At 43.9% G+C, this 17,802-nt stretch overlaps 1 protein-coding gene across 2 annotated transcripts in view; it reads right to left on the reverse strand.

Moving 5' to 3' along the window:
- Positions 1-17,802, reverse strand: part of DNAH10 (dynein axonemal heavy chain 10) — a 130,412-nt gene that overhangs the window by 18,670 nt on the left and 93,940 nt on the right. For both annotated transcript variants that reach the window (XM_035097917.2, XM_060269865.1), the window contains 13 exons: positions 16,277-16,444; positions 14,909-15,097; positions 14,314-14,485; positions 12,860-13,063; positions 11,719-11,799; positions 10,970-11,167; positions 10,549-10,710; positions 8,596-8,770; positions 7,125-7,306; positions 5,444-5,580; positions 4,195-4,412; positions 2,579-2,800; positions 1,284-1,431 (listed from right to left, as the gene is read on the reverse strand). In XM_035097917.2, coding sequence (XP_034953808.1) covers positions 1,284-1,431; positions 2,579-2,800; positions 4,195-4,412; positions 5,444-5,580; positions 7,125-7,306; positions 8,596-8,770; positions 10,549-10,710; positions 10,970-11,167; positions 11,719-11,799; positions 12,860-13,063; positions 14,314-14,485; positions 14,909-15,097; positions 16,277-16,444 — 2,256 coding nt within the window. The remainder of the gene's footprint in view (positions 1-1,283; positions 1,432-2,578; positions 2,801-4,194; positions 4,413-5,443; positions 5,581-7,124; positions 7,307-8,595; positions 8,771-10,548; positions 10,711-10,969; positions 11,168-11,718; positions 11,800-12,859; positions 13,064-14,313; positions 14,486-14,908; positions 15,098-16,276; positions 16,445-17,802) is intronic.

A 17,802-nucleotide genomic window follows, 5' to 3' on the forward strand; every position in this document is an offset into this window, starting at 1 on the left:
AAACTTAAGGAATAGAAGTAAAATAACTCTATATAAGCTGAGCATTTCCCATCTAGTCTGGAAACCTGTAACAACTATCTGAAGTGTAATAACTGAACTTAAGCAACTGAAGTTTGAAAGAAGCTGTTATTTACTACCTTGTTTAGAAGCCTGTAACATCCATTAGATTTAGTATACTTATTAATAGGTTAACTATTTCCTGAAAGAACATTACTTCGTGATACATTCTTTGTCTTATCCACTTTATGCTATATAATAAATCTTTCTTATTTTTTCAACTTCTGCCTGAGTCTCCATGTATCTAGGATTTCCCTCAGACAAAATCCAAAAAGATAACCTGTGGTGGTTATTTTAGTGTATGTAGTATGTAGTGTATGTAGTATGGAGGTAGGATCCACTGCATCAGTAAGAGTCACCTATTACTGAGCTCCATCCATGTATTTGAACCTACCTTGAAGTTCTAGGTCAGGGACCACCAACCTTTTTGGATTAGCAGGCACATTCTGCAAAATGCCACAGGCACCAGTAACAAAATGGCTGCCATGGGAGCACAGTTCAGCACAAAATGGATGTCATGCGGTGGGGGGTCCAGTATACCTCGGTCCAGTATACCTGAAGGAGCGTCTCCACCCCCATCGTTCTGCCCGGACACTGAGGTCCAGCGCTGAGGGCCTTCTGGCGGTTCCCTCGCTACAAGAAGCCAAGTTACAGGGAAACAGGTAGAGGGCCTTCTCGGTAGTGGCACCCACAACAATTACCAGACCTTTAGAAGGTATCTCAAGGCAGCCCTGTTTAGGGAAGCTTTTAATGTTTGATGAATTTCTGTATTTTAATATTTTGTTGGAAGCCGCCCAGAGTGGCTGGGGGAACCCGGCCAGATGGGCGAGGTATAAATAATATATTATTATTATTATTATTATTATTATTATTATTATTATTATTATTATTATATAAAATGAGAGACAATGCAGTCATTGTTTACTCCCTGCCCCCCCCAACAATGCTGTTGCTGTCTAATAACAACAGAGAACATTCCCCAACACACACACCAAAAATGAAATAACCTAAAATTTGTTTTCTAAAATTAAGAATACCCTAGGCCACCCGCCTGATGCTGATGGCTGCTGGGTTGATGATCCCTCTTCTAAGTCTACCTTAAAGTGTTCTGCTGGCCTTAATCAGTCTGTCCCTTATTCTCCAGGGTGGTTCACTGGCCAATTTCCAGTAATATGGAAAGGTTTTAAGCTATGTAATTTCCTTTTAAGTGAAAAAATTAGCCTTACCCGGAGGTTATTTCTTTCTTCTTTCCTCTTGATCCAATTTAACGCTTGTTGCTGTGGATCAATACATAGTGGGAAACGGCTGGCCCGTGTGGTGAGAATGCCATTTTGGACCGAGAGCTCATCAGGAGGTAGACCTTGAGACCCCCACCTGAAATTAGAGCAATCAAGGGAAGCCATTTCTGTATGGCAAAAGAAAACCTGTCAGCTGAAAAAATAAGTGTGAATGTTTGTGTGTGCTTGAGCTATGTCAGGGGCAGAGACGTACCTAGGAGTTGGTGAAACCATAGGCCCTGAGGAGGCACAAAAACCACCCAGAAATCACTGTGTGTGGTATGCCTCTGAGCTTCGGTCCTCTCGCCTTTACACAGCCCACCTTCCTTCTCTTTCAGGGAAGTGTTTAGCACCTCTTGAGAGGAGGAGCCCACAATGAACCCTTGGTCCCATCTGCTGCTTGGCTCCCTTTCCCACTCTCCCCAATTTCTTGTTTGGGCTTCGCCATTTGGCCTGCCTGCCCTTCTGCAGCCTTGGCAGGCTTGGCTCCCCTCCCCGTCCATCGCTTCCATCAAGCTGAATTGTGTGCCAGGGAGCAGCAGCCCTGAGAGCTTGGGAAGAGCAGTCAGCTGGGTTGAGTCCAGAAGACCCTGGATGCCTCTCCCATTTGCATCCCTAGTCCCAGATAATGAAGAGAGAAGGGAAAGAGATGGAGAAGTACTTATTAGAAAGTGGGGTTACACACACACACACACACACACAGACGCACACTCCCTCGGGTCCTACCTTCACCAAACTAAAACTGCCACAATGGCCCAATTTAAACTGCCATGCTTGAAGACCCTTAGTCACCCTGATTTGGAAACGGTTTGTTGAGGTCAGTTAAACAAAAGCTTCACTGCCAACTTCACCCTAATTGTTTTGAAACCATTGTGAGTACACCACCATGGTACAAAGATGTGCAATTTTTTCTTCACCTTTTGTCCTCACACCACCTTCCCTCCAGATGCTTTGAGTACTTGGGTCATGCAAAACGTAGTAATTTCTAATGTGACTATTGTGGTAAAGTGATTTTTTTCTGGAGAGAGGTGCCAATACAGCTCCTTGCCAATGGCACAAGAGACCCTAGGGATTCTAGACAAAATAGCCACTGAATGAAAGGGTGCATAATATGCTGTGGAGGGAGCAGATCATCAACTGAAAGGTAGTTTTGGCCTTGTCTCTGAAGTCCATTGGCAGGAAGATCCTGTGGAAACCACAGAGATGTCAAAGCTGAGACATAATGGGAACAGGCCCATCCCTACCTGCTAATCTCAACATCATCAGTCAGCAGGTTTTCTAATCTGAAAGGCTTGCTGAGAGGAATATCTCGCTCATGGATATCTGATTGCCAAACATCCTTAATCATCTCGTCACGAAACTCCCAGGTAAAGGCACCTTCGTAGCTCAGGAAAGCGGCACATAGCAGACAGTCTCCTAACAGTTTCACTTGTCGTTTCTTTAATTCTTCCAAATCATTCGTCCACCTGGTCAGAAATGAAGGAAAACAGAGCTCCTTTAGTAGATTAAGAATAATTGAATTAATCCAACGAAGACTGCACCATACCAAGATCCCTGTTGCCTTGTCCCTCGTGGTAAGCAGCAGGAACAGCCCCACCCACCCTGCCAGACACTGTTGGGTGACACTGCAACCCACCATTCTGAAATACTTCCTCCACTAGTTTCATGCTGAACAGAACAGAATGTGCAACACCAAAGACCACAAGGCAAAGCAAAAATCCCTTAGCACCAACCACTGAGTCCATTTTCTCAAAAAAGACTTGAAGGCTAGCTCAGCCCAACAAGACAACCCAGAAAGATACAACGGTTGATGACATCAAAAGTCACTGACAGGTTCAGGAGAAAACTTAACAATCTGTATTCATTGACTGACATAGCTTAACTAGTTGAACAAGAAGAAAAAACAACCTATCTTCGGGATAGGTTTCTCCATGGTAGGAGACAGCTTGTGTAGCAGGGGTGAATTGCAGGCAGCTTCTACAAGCTGTGCAGCTAGAAACAGCAATCTATGTAGTCACTGGCACAGTTAAGGTTAAAAAAAACCCCTATTTTGGGATGACAAATTTGGGAAGCCATTTTGGCAATTCTGTCTGGTTGAGAGAGAAGTTTTAGTAACATGCATCAGGGTGTCATTTCTACCAATGTGTGGGGACTGTGATGGTTGTGGAGAACTGCAGGTATCATTTCCTCAATCATTTACACCATCTTCTCCTGGCTTATTGAATAAAAATGGGGCAGGGAGACATTATGGGAGAAATGGCAGCTGCCAAGTAACCAATAGGCACCACTTGTAACAATAGCAGAACTATTTTTAAAATCAACAACTACAGACGACATATTAGGGATGATTGAATCTCTCAGTTTTAGTTTCTCTCAGTTTTTCCATACTTCCACAGCAGTTTGTGAATTTTTTTTAAAGTCCTCAGGAAAATTAATCGGCAAACCTCTTCTAATAAACACATTTTTGCATGAAATTTTGCCTGATATACACATTTACAATTTCAAGTATTTTTGTGGAGATTGGTTGGCTGGAGAGCTGCATTGCAAAATTCAAATAAATGCAAATTTTGAAGGTGGCTGTGTTTTGTTTTACATGTTTTTTAGAAAGGCTGATTAGGTAGTCTCACCTTTAAAGGTAGACTTGATGAAATTCCTCCCCCATCCCTAAGAAAAGATGGAGAGAGAAAACTGCTTCTCTTAGTAGGCTGCAGTTCTACAGATTTACAGATATTTTCCCTCCCCAAAAATATGCAAAGAGGTGTTGCTACACCTTCCCTCCAATTTCCACTCTAAACATTCAATAGAGAACTTCTGGTGCTGACTATAATGTACTTGGACCCTTCAGAGAAGCCTCACTTGCCTTATATTTTCAGATCCCAATCCTGAGATAAGTTTGTCAGCAGCAATAAGACGCCGTTCCATAAGTTCAGCTTCTTCCTGAAGCTGCTGTTTTTCCCTTATGGCTGCCTCATACTTATCTCCCAGAGCTTTCAGCTCATTCTGGATGGCTGTCAGCTCATTCTGGATCTTCTCTAGTTCACGTTTACTTAAGAAGAAATTCCGTTCCAGTCTGGCCACCTGTGTGGAGGACAATCAGCTGAATTAGGCAGCAGCTCAAACATACACCAACCCTCAGCCCACTTCCAAAAGCTTTGCAAAATATTCAAGGTGCAGCTGATTTCCATGGGGACAATCTGCCCCTAACCACATCCAATAGTTTCTCCAACTGTCAGCACTTTGATGCCTGCCTCTTCCAGGTGAGCTGTCTGTACAGCTGGAACGGCATGAAAATAGCAGGATATGGAGTTTGGGGGGAGGCTGCTTTATAGAATTGTATGCTTCACTAGCATAGCAAGCTCAGAAGGAATAGTGGGAAGCATCTCTTTTATAAACATTTGATCTGCCCAGCACTGAAAAACTGGTGTGCGGGGTTGCTAAATCACAGGACAAACTGCAGCCATTTCACAACAACAATAGATTAATCTAATCCATAAAATATTGGTACGGCTTTGCAGGGGGTAAGGGTCCTCTAAAATTGCTTGGTGCCAGGTTCTCCCCATAATTTATGACAGGCCCATCCTAGCCATAGAGGCTAGTGGCGCGGTGAACCATGGCGCCGGGCGCTGGAGGGCGCCAGGGAAGTGATCCGGGGGCCACGGCTCAGCAGCAGCGAGCTAGGCGCGTAGCGGGGCGGGCGAGGGGGCTCCTGAGCTTGTACAGAGTGCCCTTTCTCCTGTCCTGGCTGGCCTGGTCCCGCCCCTCCTGTGCCGGCTGGGCGTGGCGATTGGCTGCGTGGCGGCGTTGCCCTTCCTTATAAGCTCAGTTCTCCATACTTCCCCCATTAATTTGCGTAATTGTTTTTTTAAAAAGTCATATATGCATTTTTCTATGCATTACTTGGCTGGAAAACTGCAATGTAAACTTTGGAGAAGTGAAAATTCCGAAGGATGGCTGTGATTTGGTTTGCATATTGTTATAGAAAATGCAAATTAGGTACGTTTGCCTTGAAGTGCAAACGGAATCAAATTCCTCCTCCATCCCTCCTCCCAAGTCACATTTAGCCTGGCCCTCATTCTGTTCACTGCCACTTCCATGTTTTCCCCTTGTACCTTTTCTCTCTTTGGCTTGACCTCCTTAGCTACATCACAGTAGCTCATAACAGCATCCACAAATTTCAGCATCCCTAAACCGGCTCTGCTGACAACTTCCATTTCTTCAAAGGTTGTGTTCAAGTTCTTTAGCAGCCCTCCAATTTAAAATGTCAGAGTTAATTTCACAGTTTTAAGGCTAAAACACTCATTTCCCAGGACCAGAAGACGATTGAAGTGGGAGTTAACAGAAGGTTACATGCAGGCCTAGTCTTTGCCTGCTTGCACACAGCTCAGATGTGGGGGATACATAAAGTGAGGTTAGGGGCAGGGCCTCTCTGTTGCATCAACTGCCTCATCAGATGCACACCTAAGAGTAGAGAGATGTAGAACTGATGGACATGCCTTTCCCTATGTTGTACTTTTGACAACAAAGAGTTAATTCTGAAGGCAGCCCTGTTTAGGGAAGCTTTTAATATATATTTTTCAAATAATATTTATTCATTTTATAAAAGCAAAAAATACAAAATACAAGAAAAAAGGAAAACAAAAAACCCGATATTTCATACTACTTAACATTGTTCTATCAACTTCCTCGATTCCCCCCTCACTTGGTCCATTTTTAATCCATCCTTGGCAATTTTCATCTTTTTCAACACTTGTACATTTTCACTCCATTATTCCTAACCTATGATCATCAATTATTCTTAACCTATAATCATCAAATATTCACAACATATAATTAATTTCTCAACATCTATCTCCTATTTCACCCCTTAGCCTAGAACTAATTCCCAAAAATATCCATAATTTCAAACATTACTTCTATCCTAATAACATTTAAACACTTATATCTAATTCTGCCCCTCCTCCCCTGGACTCGGAATCTCCCAGACGGCTCAGCAAGTTCCATAAAACAACCCTGGTTCGGTCCATCTTAACCAGTCAAAAAATAATGTCCATTATTACTTCTCACCCCACTCCCACTCTGTCACACCCTAAAAGCCACACTTTTAATGTTTAATAGATTACTGCATTTTAATGTTCTGTTGGAAGCTGCCCAGAGTGGCTGGGGAAACTCAGCCAGATGGGTGGGGTATAAATAATATAATAATATATTATTATTATTATTATTATTATTATTATTATTATTATTATTCCTCACTCACTCCCGTCAAGACCATGACAGACTCCCACCATCCCTGCCCATTGGTTGAGCTGGCTGGGGCTGACAGGAGCTTGGGTCCAACAGGGTATGGAGGCCCCCCATCCCTGATTTATAGAATGCAGTGGATACATTAAAGCCACACACCTAAAATAAAACCAGCATAGCTGTAGCAAGAGTAGTTTGCTCCCTCCCTAGCTACATGGAAGCTGGTGTCAAATGGCTCTGGGCATGGGGGACAGTCAACTGGAGAAGAAGGGGGGCGGGAATCACCAGTGCCTGTTTCTGGTGGACAGCTCTTTCCCCTCCCAGAGGTTCTTCCATTACCAATAACCCTGTGGGGTGCAGGTAATGCTATGACCTGGGCTGCCCCAAGAACCAGTCCTGACTTTGAGAAACAAGAGGTGCCATATACAACTGTGGACCTTCTTCCTTAAATATATGAATCCCTGAAAAGAAGACTACGTGACATTTGCAGCATCAGACTGTGAAATGCAGTTTCAAGGGTACAGTTAATTCTGCCGCTTAGCAATTTACCTCGGACGGATTTCACTTGACTCTGATTAATCGAATCAAAATCGATTTCCATAAGGGAGCGTAGGAAGTTGGCCTCTGACATCATTCCTTTGGCTGTCTTCCAGTTGAGTTCTTTGTAGCCTCTCATGATAAGGATGCACTCGCACACAGTCTGCACCTGCTTAGGGGGCTTAGCAAAGGACCTGAAATGCAAAAATAAATAAATATTAGGGCAAACAATACTCACAGATCATAGATCACAGAATTTCAGGGTTGGAAGGAACCCCCTACCTAGGGTCATCTAGTCGAGCCCCCTGCAATGCAGAAATCTTTTTGTCCAATATGGGGCTCAAACCCACGACCCTGAGATTAAAATTCTCATGCTTTTACCGATGGAACTCTCAAGCCAATTGCTTACAGATTTTCTCCCTCCTTGAAATTTTGAGTCTCAGAAGACCTTAACTGAGCTGCACTGGGCTAGGCTGGGAATGGTCAAGGGTGAGCTCAAGGCTGCCTCTGAGTAGTGCAGACCAACTGGACACACCCTTTGACAGCCTACAAAAAACTCTAGTCAAATTCTTTGTGCTCATGTTTTCATGTCTTTTGTTCCTTCATTTTCCAGAAACCCTACGTGTCATGTGAGGTTTTCAACGAGGCTGGCTTACCCATCCGGAGTAGGAGGGGAAAGCTCTCTGCCTTCCTCCCACCTGCCAAAGATGAGAATCTGATAACATTCCTGCCAAAAGTAACAGTAATAAAAAATATTTAAATGTGAAGGATGGAGCTTGGGTTCAGCAGCCTAGACCAAGAGTGGTTAACCTGTGGCCCTTCAGGTGCTGCTTGACTATAGCTCTCATCATTCCTGGCTATTGGTAATACTCACTGGCGGAGCATCATGCTCCGGCACTGGGGGCGGGGGCGGGGCTGGCGCGCGTTCTGGGGGGGGGCACGCCGCCTGTAGGGGCGTAGTGCGCATTCTGGGGCGGGGGGCAGCCGCCATGGCACCCTCGGGATCGCACTGCCTGGGGCGGAGCGCCACCATCGCCCCTCCCTTCGTACACCCCTGGTCATGCTGACTAGTGCTGGGAGTAGAGAGAGCCAAGGTTAATTCCACCCCCACCCACCCCGACCTAGACACAAAAAGAAATGTACTGTATTGGAAAAGAGAGTGGAGGGAGAGAAAACCCCAAGTAAACTGCATGCCCCTAGTTGCTAGTGAGTTGCAGGCAGCCAGTGAGCTGGAGGGCAGTGGATAATCTGCTTCTCCTTTATCTACTGAAGGCAACTAGTCCTCTGACCCCAAGGAGAGGACATAACTCAACTGTACAGATTGTCTCCTACAATGGGATTGGAAACAGATGGTAAGCAAACTTTAAATAGGTGCAATATGGATACAAAATTGGTATTTGAGCTGGTGTGAGTGCTCCTGATGAGCAATGGACATTTCTGTGTAAAGTCATTTCCTGTGCCAGGATGGCTGCAGTTCAAGTACCTGATCTCAGTGACATCAGATTTGTCAAGCTTCTGAAGTTCTAGTTTTGCGGCCTCCAAGATGGGCATGGCTTCTGCCAGGGCTGTCTCGGCGTCCTTCTTCTCCACTGCAATGACTTTGTTCTGCTCTTCTATTTCCATGGCTTTTTCCACAGCCAGCTTTTTCTTCTCCTCAGCTAATATGTAGGACAGGGACGATTGCAAAAATTACTCCTCAGAACGGGCATCAGCTTCTTCAACACGGCTACAATACTGATGCACTTTTACAACGCACTTTTACTACAGCAGTATTGCTGAAATTGGTGCAAGTCCTTGGGTGGCCCAAGAAAAGACATAATGATGCCCGAAGCAAAGGACTGGAAGGCGCCTCCCCACCACTCCACATACAGAAGTTAACTGGATTAGCAATTTGTCAGGGAGGTTGCTGGCTACCCTCGAGCAACGACACTCCAAACCAGGCATCCCCAAACTTTGGCCCTCCAGATGTTTTGCACTACAATTCCCATCATCCCCGACCACTGGTCCTCTTAGCTAGGGATCATGGGAGTTGTAGGCCAAAACATCTGGAGGGCCGCAGTTTGGGGATGCCTGCTCCAAACCATCTTGTCTTTAATACTTTTATTGTGAAAGTTATTTACAGTGCAAGAGCTTCATGAAAACATGTCTACTCAGTACTATCAAATTCTCCCAATGGCGCTTTTCAGCTCCTCCCCCAGCAGAGTAGTTTGGGGACCCCAAATCTCCACCCCCTGCGCTTGCGAGCCGCTGATCGCCTCAGTTCCGGGGTGAATTTGAAAGGACACCCCTCTGCTGTTTCCCCGCTAGAACTCTCTGCTGGCTCCTCCTTCCTTGCTGGTATCACAGGCTGTAGGCAGTGCTCTTGGAGGCTGCCTGAGCCCTGGCCCACTCTGCTCACTTCCTCCTTCCTGTCTCCTGTCCCTCCGCTGTTGTCAGAGCCGCTAGAACAGCTGGATTTGATAAGGGGTGGCTGTCCCCTGTAAGCCCATCCCCTTACACAAATGAACCTTATTTCAACAATGGCAACAGGGTGAGTTGTTCATGACTGCTCTGATCTCAGACAGGAAGCTTGGGAAGAAAGGCACACAAGAATCCTTTAATTGAGAGGAATAATGAAATAATGGGTGGATTATAAGCCATGCGTAAGAAGGTAGGGAAGGAAATATTCAAAATAGGTGCATGAATGTGTGTGAGAGGCAGGGAGAGACGCAGGTGAGGGGAAGCTTTTGGCATTGCTGGGTTGTTGTCAAACAACATTTGAATTCCAATGATGGCTTTTTCTAAAACTATTACTTCAGTTGTGGGAGGGAGGGGAATCATGTAACAACACTACAGTGTGGGGTATGTTATTCAGGTGAATTTGATGGAGATTATTTCAAATAATGTCCTTGCAAAGTTTTCTTCTTCATCATCCCAACAGTTCAGACCACAGTGTGTCATGCATGGAAGGAAGTGTTACAGTTTCAGTTGGTTTTCTTGACTCATCAAATAAAACCAGACCACAATGTAGGTTGAATCAGTGATGCATTTATCTCCTCTAATGAAAGGTTACTGGTAAATTGAGTTAGGGTTCTTCCTAAAGGTACTGGATGATTCTTCCTCTCTCCACTGTTGAAGCAGCTCAATTAAAAAGAAATGCAGTTGAAATATTATATTATAATTCCAGCATGAAACAACCAAAAATCAAAAGAGCAAGAAATTCTTTGGGATTTGATCCATCTTTGGAGAAACAACTACTTATAAATGCAAATTTAGAAGGCTGCAATAATAGAACACACAATCCTAAATTGGCTCAGCACATGAGACTTTCTAGGCTTAGCAGCCTATGTTCTGCCAGGGCATAAAAATAAAAAGAGAGCCACCCAAGAGAGCCCAGTTTAGTTTGTGGGGTAAATCCTCTAAATCTCAGTGAATTATGACTGTAAGAAACACTTGCCAATTGCTGTGTTGGTTGCAATCTCCTGTAACAAGGCTTCACAAGCCGCTGATTTCTCTGCCAGCACAATCCTTTGCTCAGCAAGTTTCAGGTTGAGCTCATCCAGCTGAATTGTAGCTTCTTTAAGTTTGTCTAAACCACCCTCCAGTCGTTTGCACTGAGCTTTGGGAAAGAGGAGGAGAAATATTGTCATAAAGATGTGTGTTGTAAAATAAGATAAGATGTGACTGTCCTGGCTGCACATGTAAAACAATGTATTTGCTCTTAATTTACATAATTTACAGCACAATCCTACTGAATTCAATGGAGCTTACTCCCAAGTTAGTGCAGTTATGATTGCAGCCTTAGGCCATGCACATAACTGTCTTTGCACAATATTTTGTATGAGATTTGCAAAACTTCATAAGAACACAGATGTTACCCCAAATGAACTGATTCTTTTCATCCAGCAGTTTGCAGTAGGTGTTGATGAAATCAAGATAATTTTTTGGGGTGACGTAGTTGCTCCGTCTGAGTTTCTGCTGAAATCTTTTGCTGTAGAGCCCTACTGAACCGTGGACCATGACACTGTGTTCAATGACTGCCTCAGTTTTTTCAGATGGGATCAGTGGATTGCTCCCTGGGAAAGAGAGAAAAAACATGCTCACCCCCAAGTACAGAAAGCTAACAGAGAGACACACAAATTGTTATTGGTCTTTCAGGCTCAAAGAAATTAAGAAATGCTAGTCTCTGTCATATCGAAGGTACATTTCACTTAAGATGAACCCACACAATTAATCATGAGTAGTTCCCTCCTTTCCATTGTTTTATTTTTTTCTTTAATTAAAGTAGCTTCTCAGGCTGCAATCTCCAATAGAAGGAGACTAGTGGGGCATGGGTGGAAGATAAGGTATCTTAACCCTTTATTCTCTTCCAGTTTTTCACCTCCAAAATCAAGTGCCTCTCCACCCCAAGCTGCTTTTGGCCTCACAGAGGAAAACGAAGGGAAGGGTGTTTCTTTCCTCCATAGGTAACAGCACTGGGAGAAGAGATAAGAAGAGGTATGGCGGGTCATAAGTTAAACAAGGAATAGGAAAACAGTAAAGGAAGGGGGAAATTAAGACATGGGGAAGAATACATTTCCTTCAATTACATGCACATTAGCCTCTTGCTTCAAAAATGTTTACATACCCAAAAAGAACTTAGCAACGGCATCTAGAGCCTGAGGTGGCCAGGGCAAGAACCAGTCGATCCCAGTGTTATTGACAAGACCTTTGAAGAGAAATAACAAGGTTAATACTAGTGATGCTGGGCAGCAAGTCAATCTTTTCCCTCCCCCAGTTCTTCCTCCTCTTACCTCTTTACTCTTTGTCATAGCAATACTACCATTTGCCAAAATCACTGTTGCCTCAATACAACCCTGTGGCAGTGGCAAGCCTGATGCAGGCAAATTAAATGATGCCTGTTAAATGCACTAGTTTATAGGCTTGCCGCAAAAGTTTTCTGTGAAACTCAAAGCTTCTATATGTTGCTACACCTTGGGCTTTCAAACTTTCTACCCTCAAGGAATTCCTTTCGTGTTGCCTTGGCTTCCAAACAATTACTGTGTTCCTGCCACATGATGAGACTGTATATTGTAGAGGATCCTGGGTAATTTTCTAAGACACAGAAACTGGCCAGGCTTCTTAGGCTTCACTGTTGCATTGTGAACCCTAAAATCACACTCTAAAGCAGCCTCTCTCCACCTTGGGTCAAGACGTTGCTGAACTACAACTTCCATCAGCCCCAGCAAGCATGGCCAATGGTCAAGGATGATGGGCTTTGTAATCCAACAGATCTGAGGATCAAAGTTTGGGAAAGTCTGCTCTAAAACATAGCCAACACCTTCCCATGAATGCACATTGCAGGAGAAAACAAGCAGTGGTAGTTATCTGCTTTTCAGGGATTCTTATCTACTTTCTTTAGGTATCAGGCAAAAGCATTTCTTTTTTGCCAGGCCTTTGGTCCTTAATGTTTTAATCCTGCCTTTAAAAAATCTGTTAGATTTTTATTTGTCCCCCTCCCCGCTTTTGTGCCAGTTTCAATGCATGTGCTTGTTTTTATATTGTAAGCCACTTTGAGTTACCTTGGGGAGGAAAAGTGACAAATAATTTTAAAAATAGTAATAATAACTTCAAAGTTCAACAGAACAGAGATTCAAAACCATTGCTCTCCACTTATGAAAACTAAGCTAATGCCCGCTTTTCAGTTTCATTTATCTGCATCCCAGGGGCAGAGAGGGGATACCTGTTAACATACATACATACATACTGTACGTACGGTACATACATACCTGGAAAATTTCGGCAACGTGTTCTCAGTGTTTCACCAACTGGGGACATCCCAAGGACAATATGGAGGTTGTTGGCACTCTTGTTTACAAAGTACTGCCAGACACTTTCTTTGGCTGGAGCAGCTCCAGCTTTCATTGCTTCATCTGTAATCTGATTTAAAATATTATCTCTTTCATCATCTGGGAATAGGGCTGGCACCATTCCTATTAAATAAAGATAAGGTAAAAGAAGTTATTACTTCATGATAAACATCCCACCCACCCTACACCAACGGTAATCTCCTGTCTGGGTTTTCTCACCCAATAAACTTAAACAGATTATTATGCATAATGACCATGATTATTTTATGTGATGCAAAGCACATTCATCTTCTTCCAAGTGGGATTTCCTACCACTGGACAGAGGCAGGTGGCTACAGTGCCCCCCACACCCTCAAACCCCACTCTGTAAAATATGAAGAATCATAGAGAATTAAGACTCAGCACTTTAAAGAACATGAGAGCAGACCAAGAGCCCATCTGGTACAAAATCATGTTCTTTCAGTGGCCAGCCAGAGATCTGTGGGAAGCCTGCAAGCAGGATCTGAATGCAACATCTATTTATCCACTTGTGATTGCCAGGATCATTTGGATTGCCCTTTTCTGAACCTTTTCCAAATCTAGGTAAAGGTAAAGGGGCCCCTGACCATCAGGTCCAGTCGTGTCCGACTCTGGGGTTGCGGCGCTCATCTCGCTCTATAGGCCGAGGGAGCCGGTGTTTGTCCGCAGACAGCTTCCGGGTCATGTGGCCAGCATGACAAAGCTGCTTCTGGCGAACCAGAGCAGCGCACGGAAACGCTGTTTACCTTCCCGCCGGAGCGGTCCCTATTTATCTACTTGCACTTTGATGTGCTTTCGAACTGCTAGGTGGGCAGGAGCTGGGACCGAGCAACGGGAGCGCACCCCATTGCAGGGATTCGAACCGCCGACCTTCTGATCAGCAAGCCCTAGACTCTGTGGTTTAACCCACAGCGCCACCTGGGTCCCTTCCAAATCTAGAATAGCTTTTTTGAGGTTAGGCGACCAGAACTATGCATACTATTCCAAGTGTGGCTGCACCATCAAGGTCAGCATAAGACATTTTGAAATGTAAGGTGACCACAAAATGGTTCCTTCCCTGAAAAGAAGAGGTGAGTAAATATCTACATCAGGGACAAGAGGGGGAATAAAGATCTACATTGGGAACAAGGGTGGGAGGAGACCAGCAGTGCCTCCCCTATTCACCAAGAGTCTGCTGGAGAGGTGACAGTTCCAGACTCCAAGGAGCATTTGCAGTTGCCACTGCCACTGTGGCTGTGGTGGCAGCAGCAGGCAGTGCCCCTGCAAATCCTGCCACCCAAGGCTGTTGCCTCACATTGTCTCATGGGTGGCCCAGCCCTGTACACCGTGTGGTCACACCATAGGTTTGTCATTACCTGATGTTAGCATGTTGTTGATGAGTTCCAAGAACCCTTCTTCGGCCACATGAGCATCAGTAAATAGGAATATCATTATTTTATTCTCAATCCCAAGTTTTACATACAAAGATTTAAGATCTTCCCGCAAATTGTTTTCTCCATAACCACGGCTCAGAACTATTTCAAAAACCTAAAAGTAAAGTATGAAATTAGTTGTATTATTTTCACCGGAAGCACTGATTGGTAGAGTGCAGGCAGGGACATTCCCTTGAGTTGCAATTCCTTTATTTAAGAAGTTAAACAAAACCTGATTCTGTCTCTCCCAGAGTGATATAAGGCCATTTCATTTAGGCGAGTTGGTAGCTGACCATTTGCCTCCCCCCCCCCAAGGGCTTTTAAAATTAATCACAGTACTTATATCCAACTAAGTTCTACTCAGAACAGACATACTGAAATTAATGGATCTAAGTTAGTAGTGTACATTAACTTCAGTGGGTCTATTGTGAGTAGGACTAGCATTGGGTACAACTCAAAGCCAGTATGTAATCCAAGACTTCAATGACAGGGAAGTGTGATCATCTAAAATAAAAAAGCAAACTAATGACCCACTAACCTCACATCCTGCTGTATAAGCAGCTAATCTTGCCAGAGACTGCTTCCCTGAGCCACCAACTCCAACAAGTAAAGCGTGACCACGGTCCATCCTTATGATGCGATGAACACGAACCAAATGCTCCAGGGCATCGTCAAACAGCACCAGGTTCATTTTAGTATTCAGTTCATTGTACTCTTCAAGAATCTCCTGCAAGGGAAAGGTGAAAAGAGTGAGCTTTTGGAAGGGTTTCAACACCCAAAAAGCAGGGTGTTAAACAACAGCAACACTGGGATTGCCTGAATCCTGATATCCCTGCTTAATCACGGATATATCATTTGCAGGAGTGTTACTGATTGTTCCCCGAGTTGGTGAGGCTAGTTTGACAACAGTGGGAAATCGAGCATTTTGTGTCATTGGCCCAGTCCTGTGGAACCCTCTGCCACTAGAGATTTAGCAGGCACCTTATCATAGAATCATAGACTTGTAGAGTTGGAAGGGACCTAAGGGGTTATTTAGTCCAACCCCCTGCAATGCAAGCATCTCAACTAAAACATCCATGGAAGATGGACATTGAACCTCTGTTTTCAAGGAAGGAGAGTCCACAATCTCCCAAGGAAGACCATTCCACTGTCGAACAGCTCTTACCGTCAGAAAGTTCTTCCTGATTTTTACTCAGAATCTCATTTCTTGTAACTTGAATCCATTGGTTTGGGTCCTACCCTTCAGAACAGAAGAAAACCTTCTGTGCCAACTTTTAAATGCCTGCTGAAAACATTTCTATTCTACCAGGCCTATGCAAGCAGTTAAAGAGTACATCCATGCATAATGGTTTACTGGTGTTTGTTTTTACCTTTTTTGTTGTAACTTGTTTTCAACTTTTTGCACATTTACTGTATGCTTTCACGACTTTATTGCGGCAAACCGCTTTGATATATTTGAATGCTTTTGGCGGTATACAAATATTTTTAAATAAATAATTAAACGCTGGAAACACTGAATGAAAGGAATATCAGAATTTTACAGTGTAACCCTACACACATTTACTCAGAAATAAATTCCAGTGTGTTCCATGGAAATTACACCCAGGTAAGTGTACATAGAATTGTAGTCTTAATTTCTCACTTTGCCAAAAGAGAATGCTACTTATTTTTGGTGTGCATTAATAGTCACACTGAACAGGTGACTGTTCACATGCCAAAGGTGAATTAATACTAATGATAAGGGCATACATAACAAATATCCAGTTGTTATAACCAAGCAACATACACAAAAAATACAGGAAGAATCCCATATATATGTCTTTTAATCTCCTTTTCTATAGTAAAATCTTCAAACCGTCTACAATGAAAATAAATATACACACACACCCCAATTTCATCTCTGTACCTGAAAGAGAGCTTTGGCAGCTTCATAGTCCTGAATATCTTCATAAACACGAGGCTCACTTTCATTTAGGGCCATCCTAAAGTCTCCAAAAAGTATAGGGTCTCTCATAACATGCTCGAAGTCATCTTTGAAATTGCCTTCCACCAGGGCTTGTATATGACCTTCAACCTTATAATATATAAGAAATAAATAAATTTTCAATTCCTTATTTAGGACCAGTCCTCTCCATTCTGCCTCACACGGACTTGTGCACTAACTTGATTAATAAAAACCCCCACAAAGGTCTGCAGAATTCATCCCAAGAATTGTTTTGTGCAAGAACCTAATCAGAACATATGTGTATGGGAAGTTGCTTTATAATTCATCAGGCCATTCCCTCAATACTGCTGTCCAAGGCTTCAGACACAGGTCTTTCCCAGTTTTGGTACCAGAAATCCTTTGAAATGAAGGTGACAGGGACTGAAACTGGAGTCTTCCATAAGAAAAGCATGCAGTTCACCACTGAGCTAAGTCTTCGAGTACTGATTATGCCATGGATTGTCATAGCTGTCAAGTTTTCCCTTTTCTCGTGAGGAAGCCTATTCAGCATAAGGGAATTTCCCTTTTAAAAAAGGGGAGAACTTGACAGCTAGGATGGATTGTAAATTCTTAATGGCAAGCAACATTCCACATTGTGAGTCTGTGAGAGAGAAAGAGCATGAGTGGCAGAAGGGAGATTCTACAACTAATGTGTGTTCTGCAGATATAGCAACTATGTTCAGGGGTTTAAAAGAAAGCGTCCTTTCATACTGCATCATGGTGTGGTACGCTGGCTTGACATTAACGGATAGGAAGTGCCTACAGAGGGTGGTGAATACAACACAAGATATTATGGGCTGTCCTGTGAATCCGCTGGATGACATTGCAGAAGACCGTTGCCTCCGGAGAGTGAGGAAAATTCTTAGGGATGATTCACACCCTGGCCAGCCTTTTTTTTTATCTCCTGCGCTTGGGCAGAAGATATAGAAGCATGATTAGTCACACCAATAGGGTAAAGAACAGCTTCTATCCCTGGGCTGTTAGGCTGCGAAATGAAAAGACAACAACAGGGCAACTGACTTTCGGGTTTGGTAGGTATGCGTCAGTAAACGAGGGGAATTAGGACTAAGAGAGCTGAGTGGGGGTGCTCGTGTAATCTCACTGTATACAAGTTGTACAAGTGACAATAAAGTATTTCAATTTCAATTTACATGCCTCTTTAATGGGGTGAGAATGTTTACTTTTGTGGGATTTTGAACATCTTGGTGTTTACGGTATGAAATGTGAGTGAAACACTAGGAATGTGACTATTTTGGAGGCTCTGGATTAGCAGAGGCAGGGCTGGCCCTAAGCCAAGGCTGGGTGGCACAATGCGCCAGGGCGCCGGGCCGCCAGGCGGCGCTGCGTAGAAGCTGGACACGGCGCTCTCGCCCGCCACGCTGAAGCAGCGCCGCGCCCTGAGCTTCCTCTTGCTGTGGCCACCGAGGCATGGGCGCCAGGGAAGAGGC

This window comes from Zootoca vivipara, chromosome 17 (assembly GCF_963506605.1).
Source record: "Zootoca vivipara chromosome 17, rZooViv1.1, whole genome shotgun sequence".
Lineage (NCBI taxonomy): Eukaryota > Metazoa > Chordata > Lepidosauria > Squamata > Lacertidae > Zootoca > Zootoca vivipara.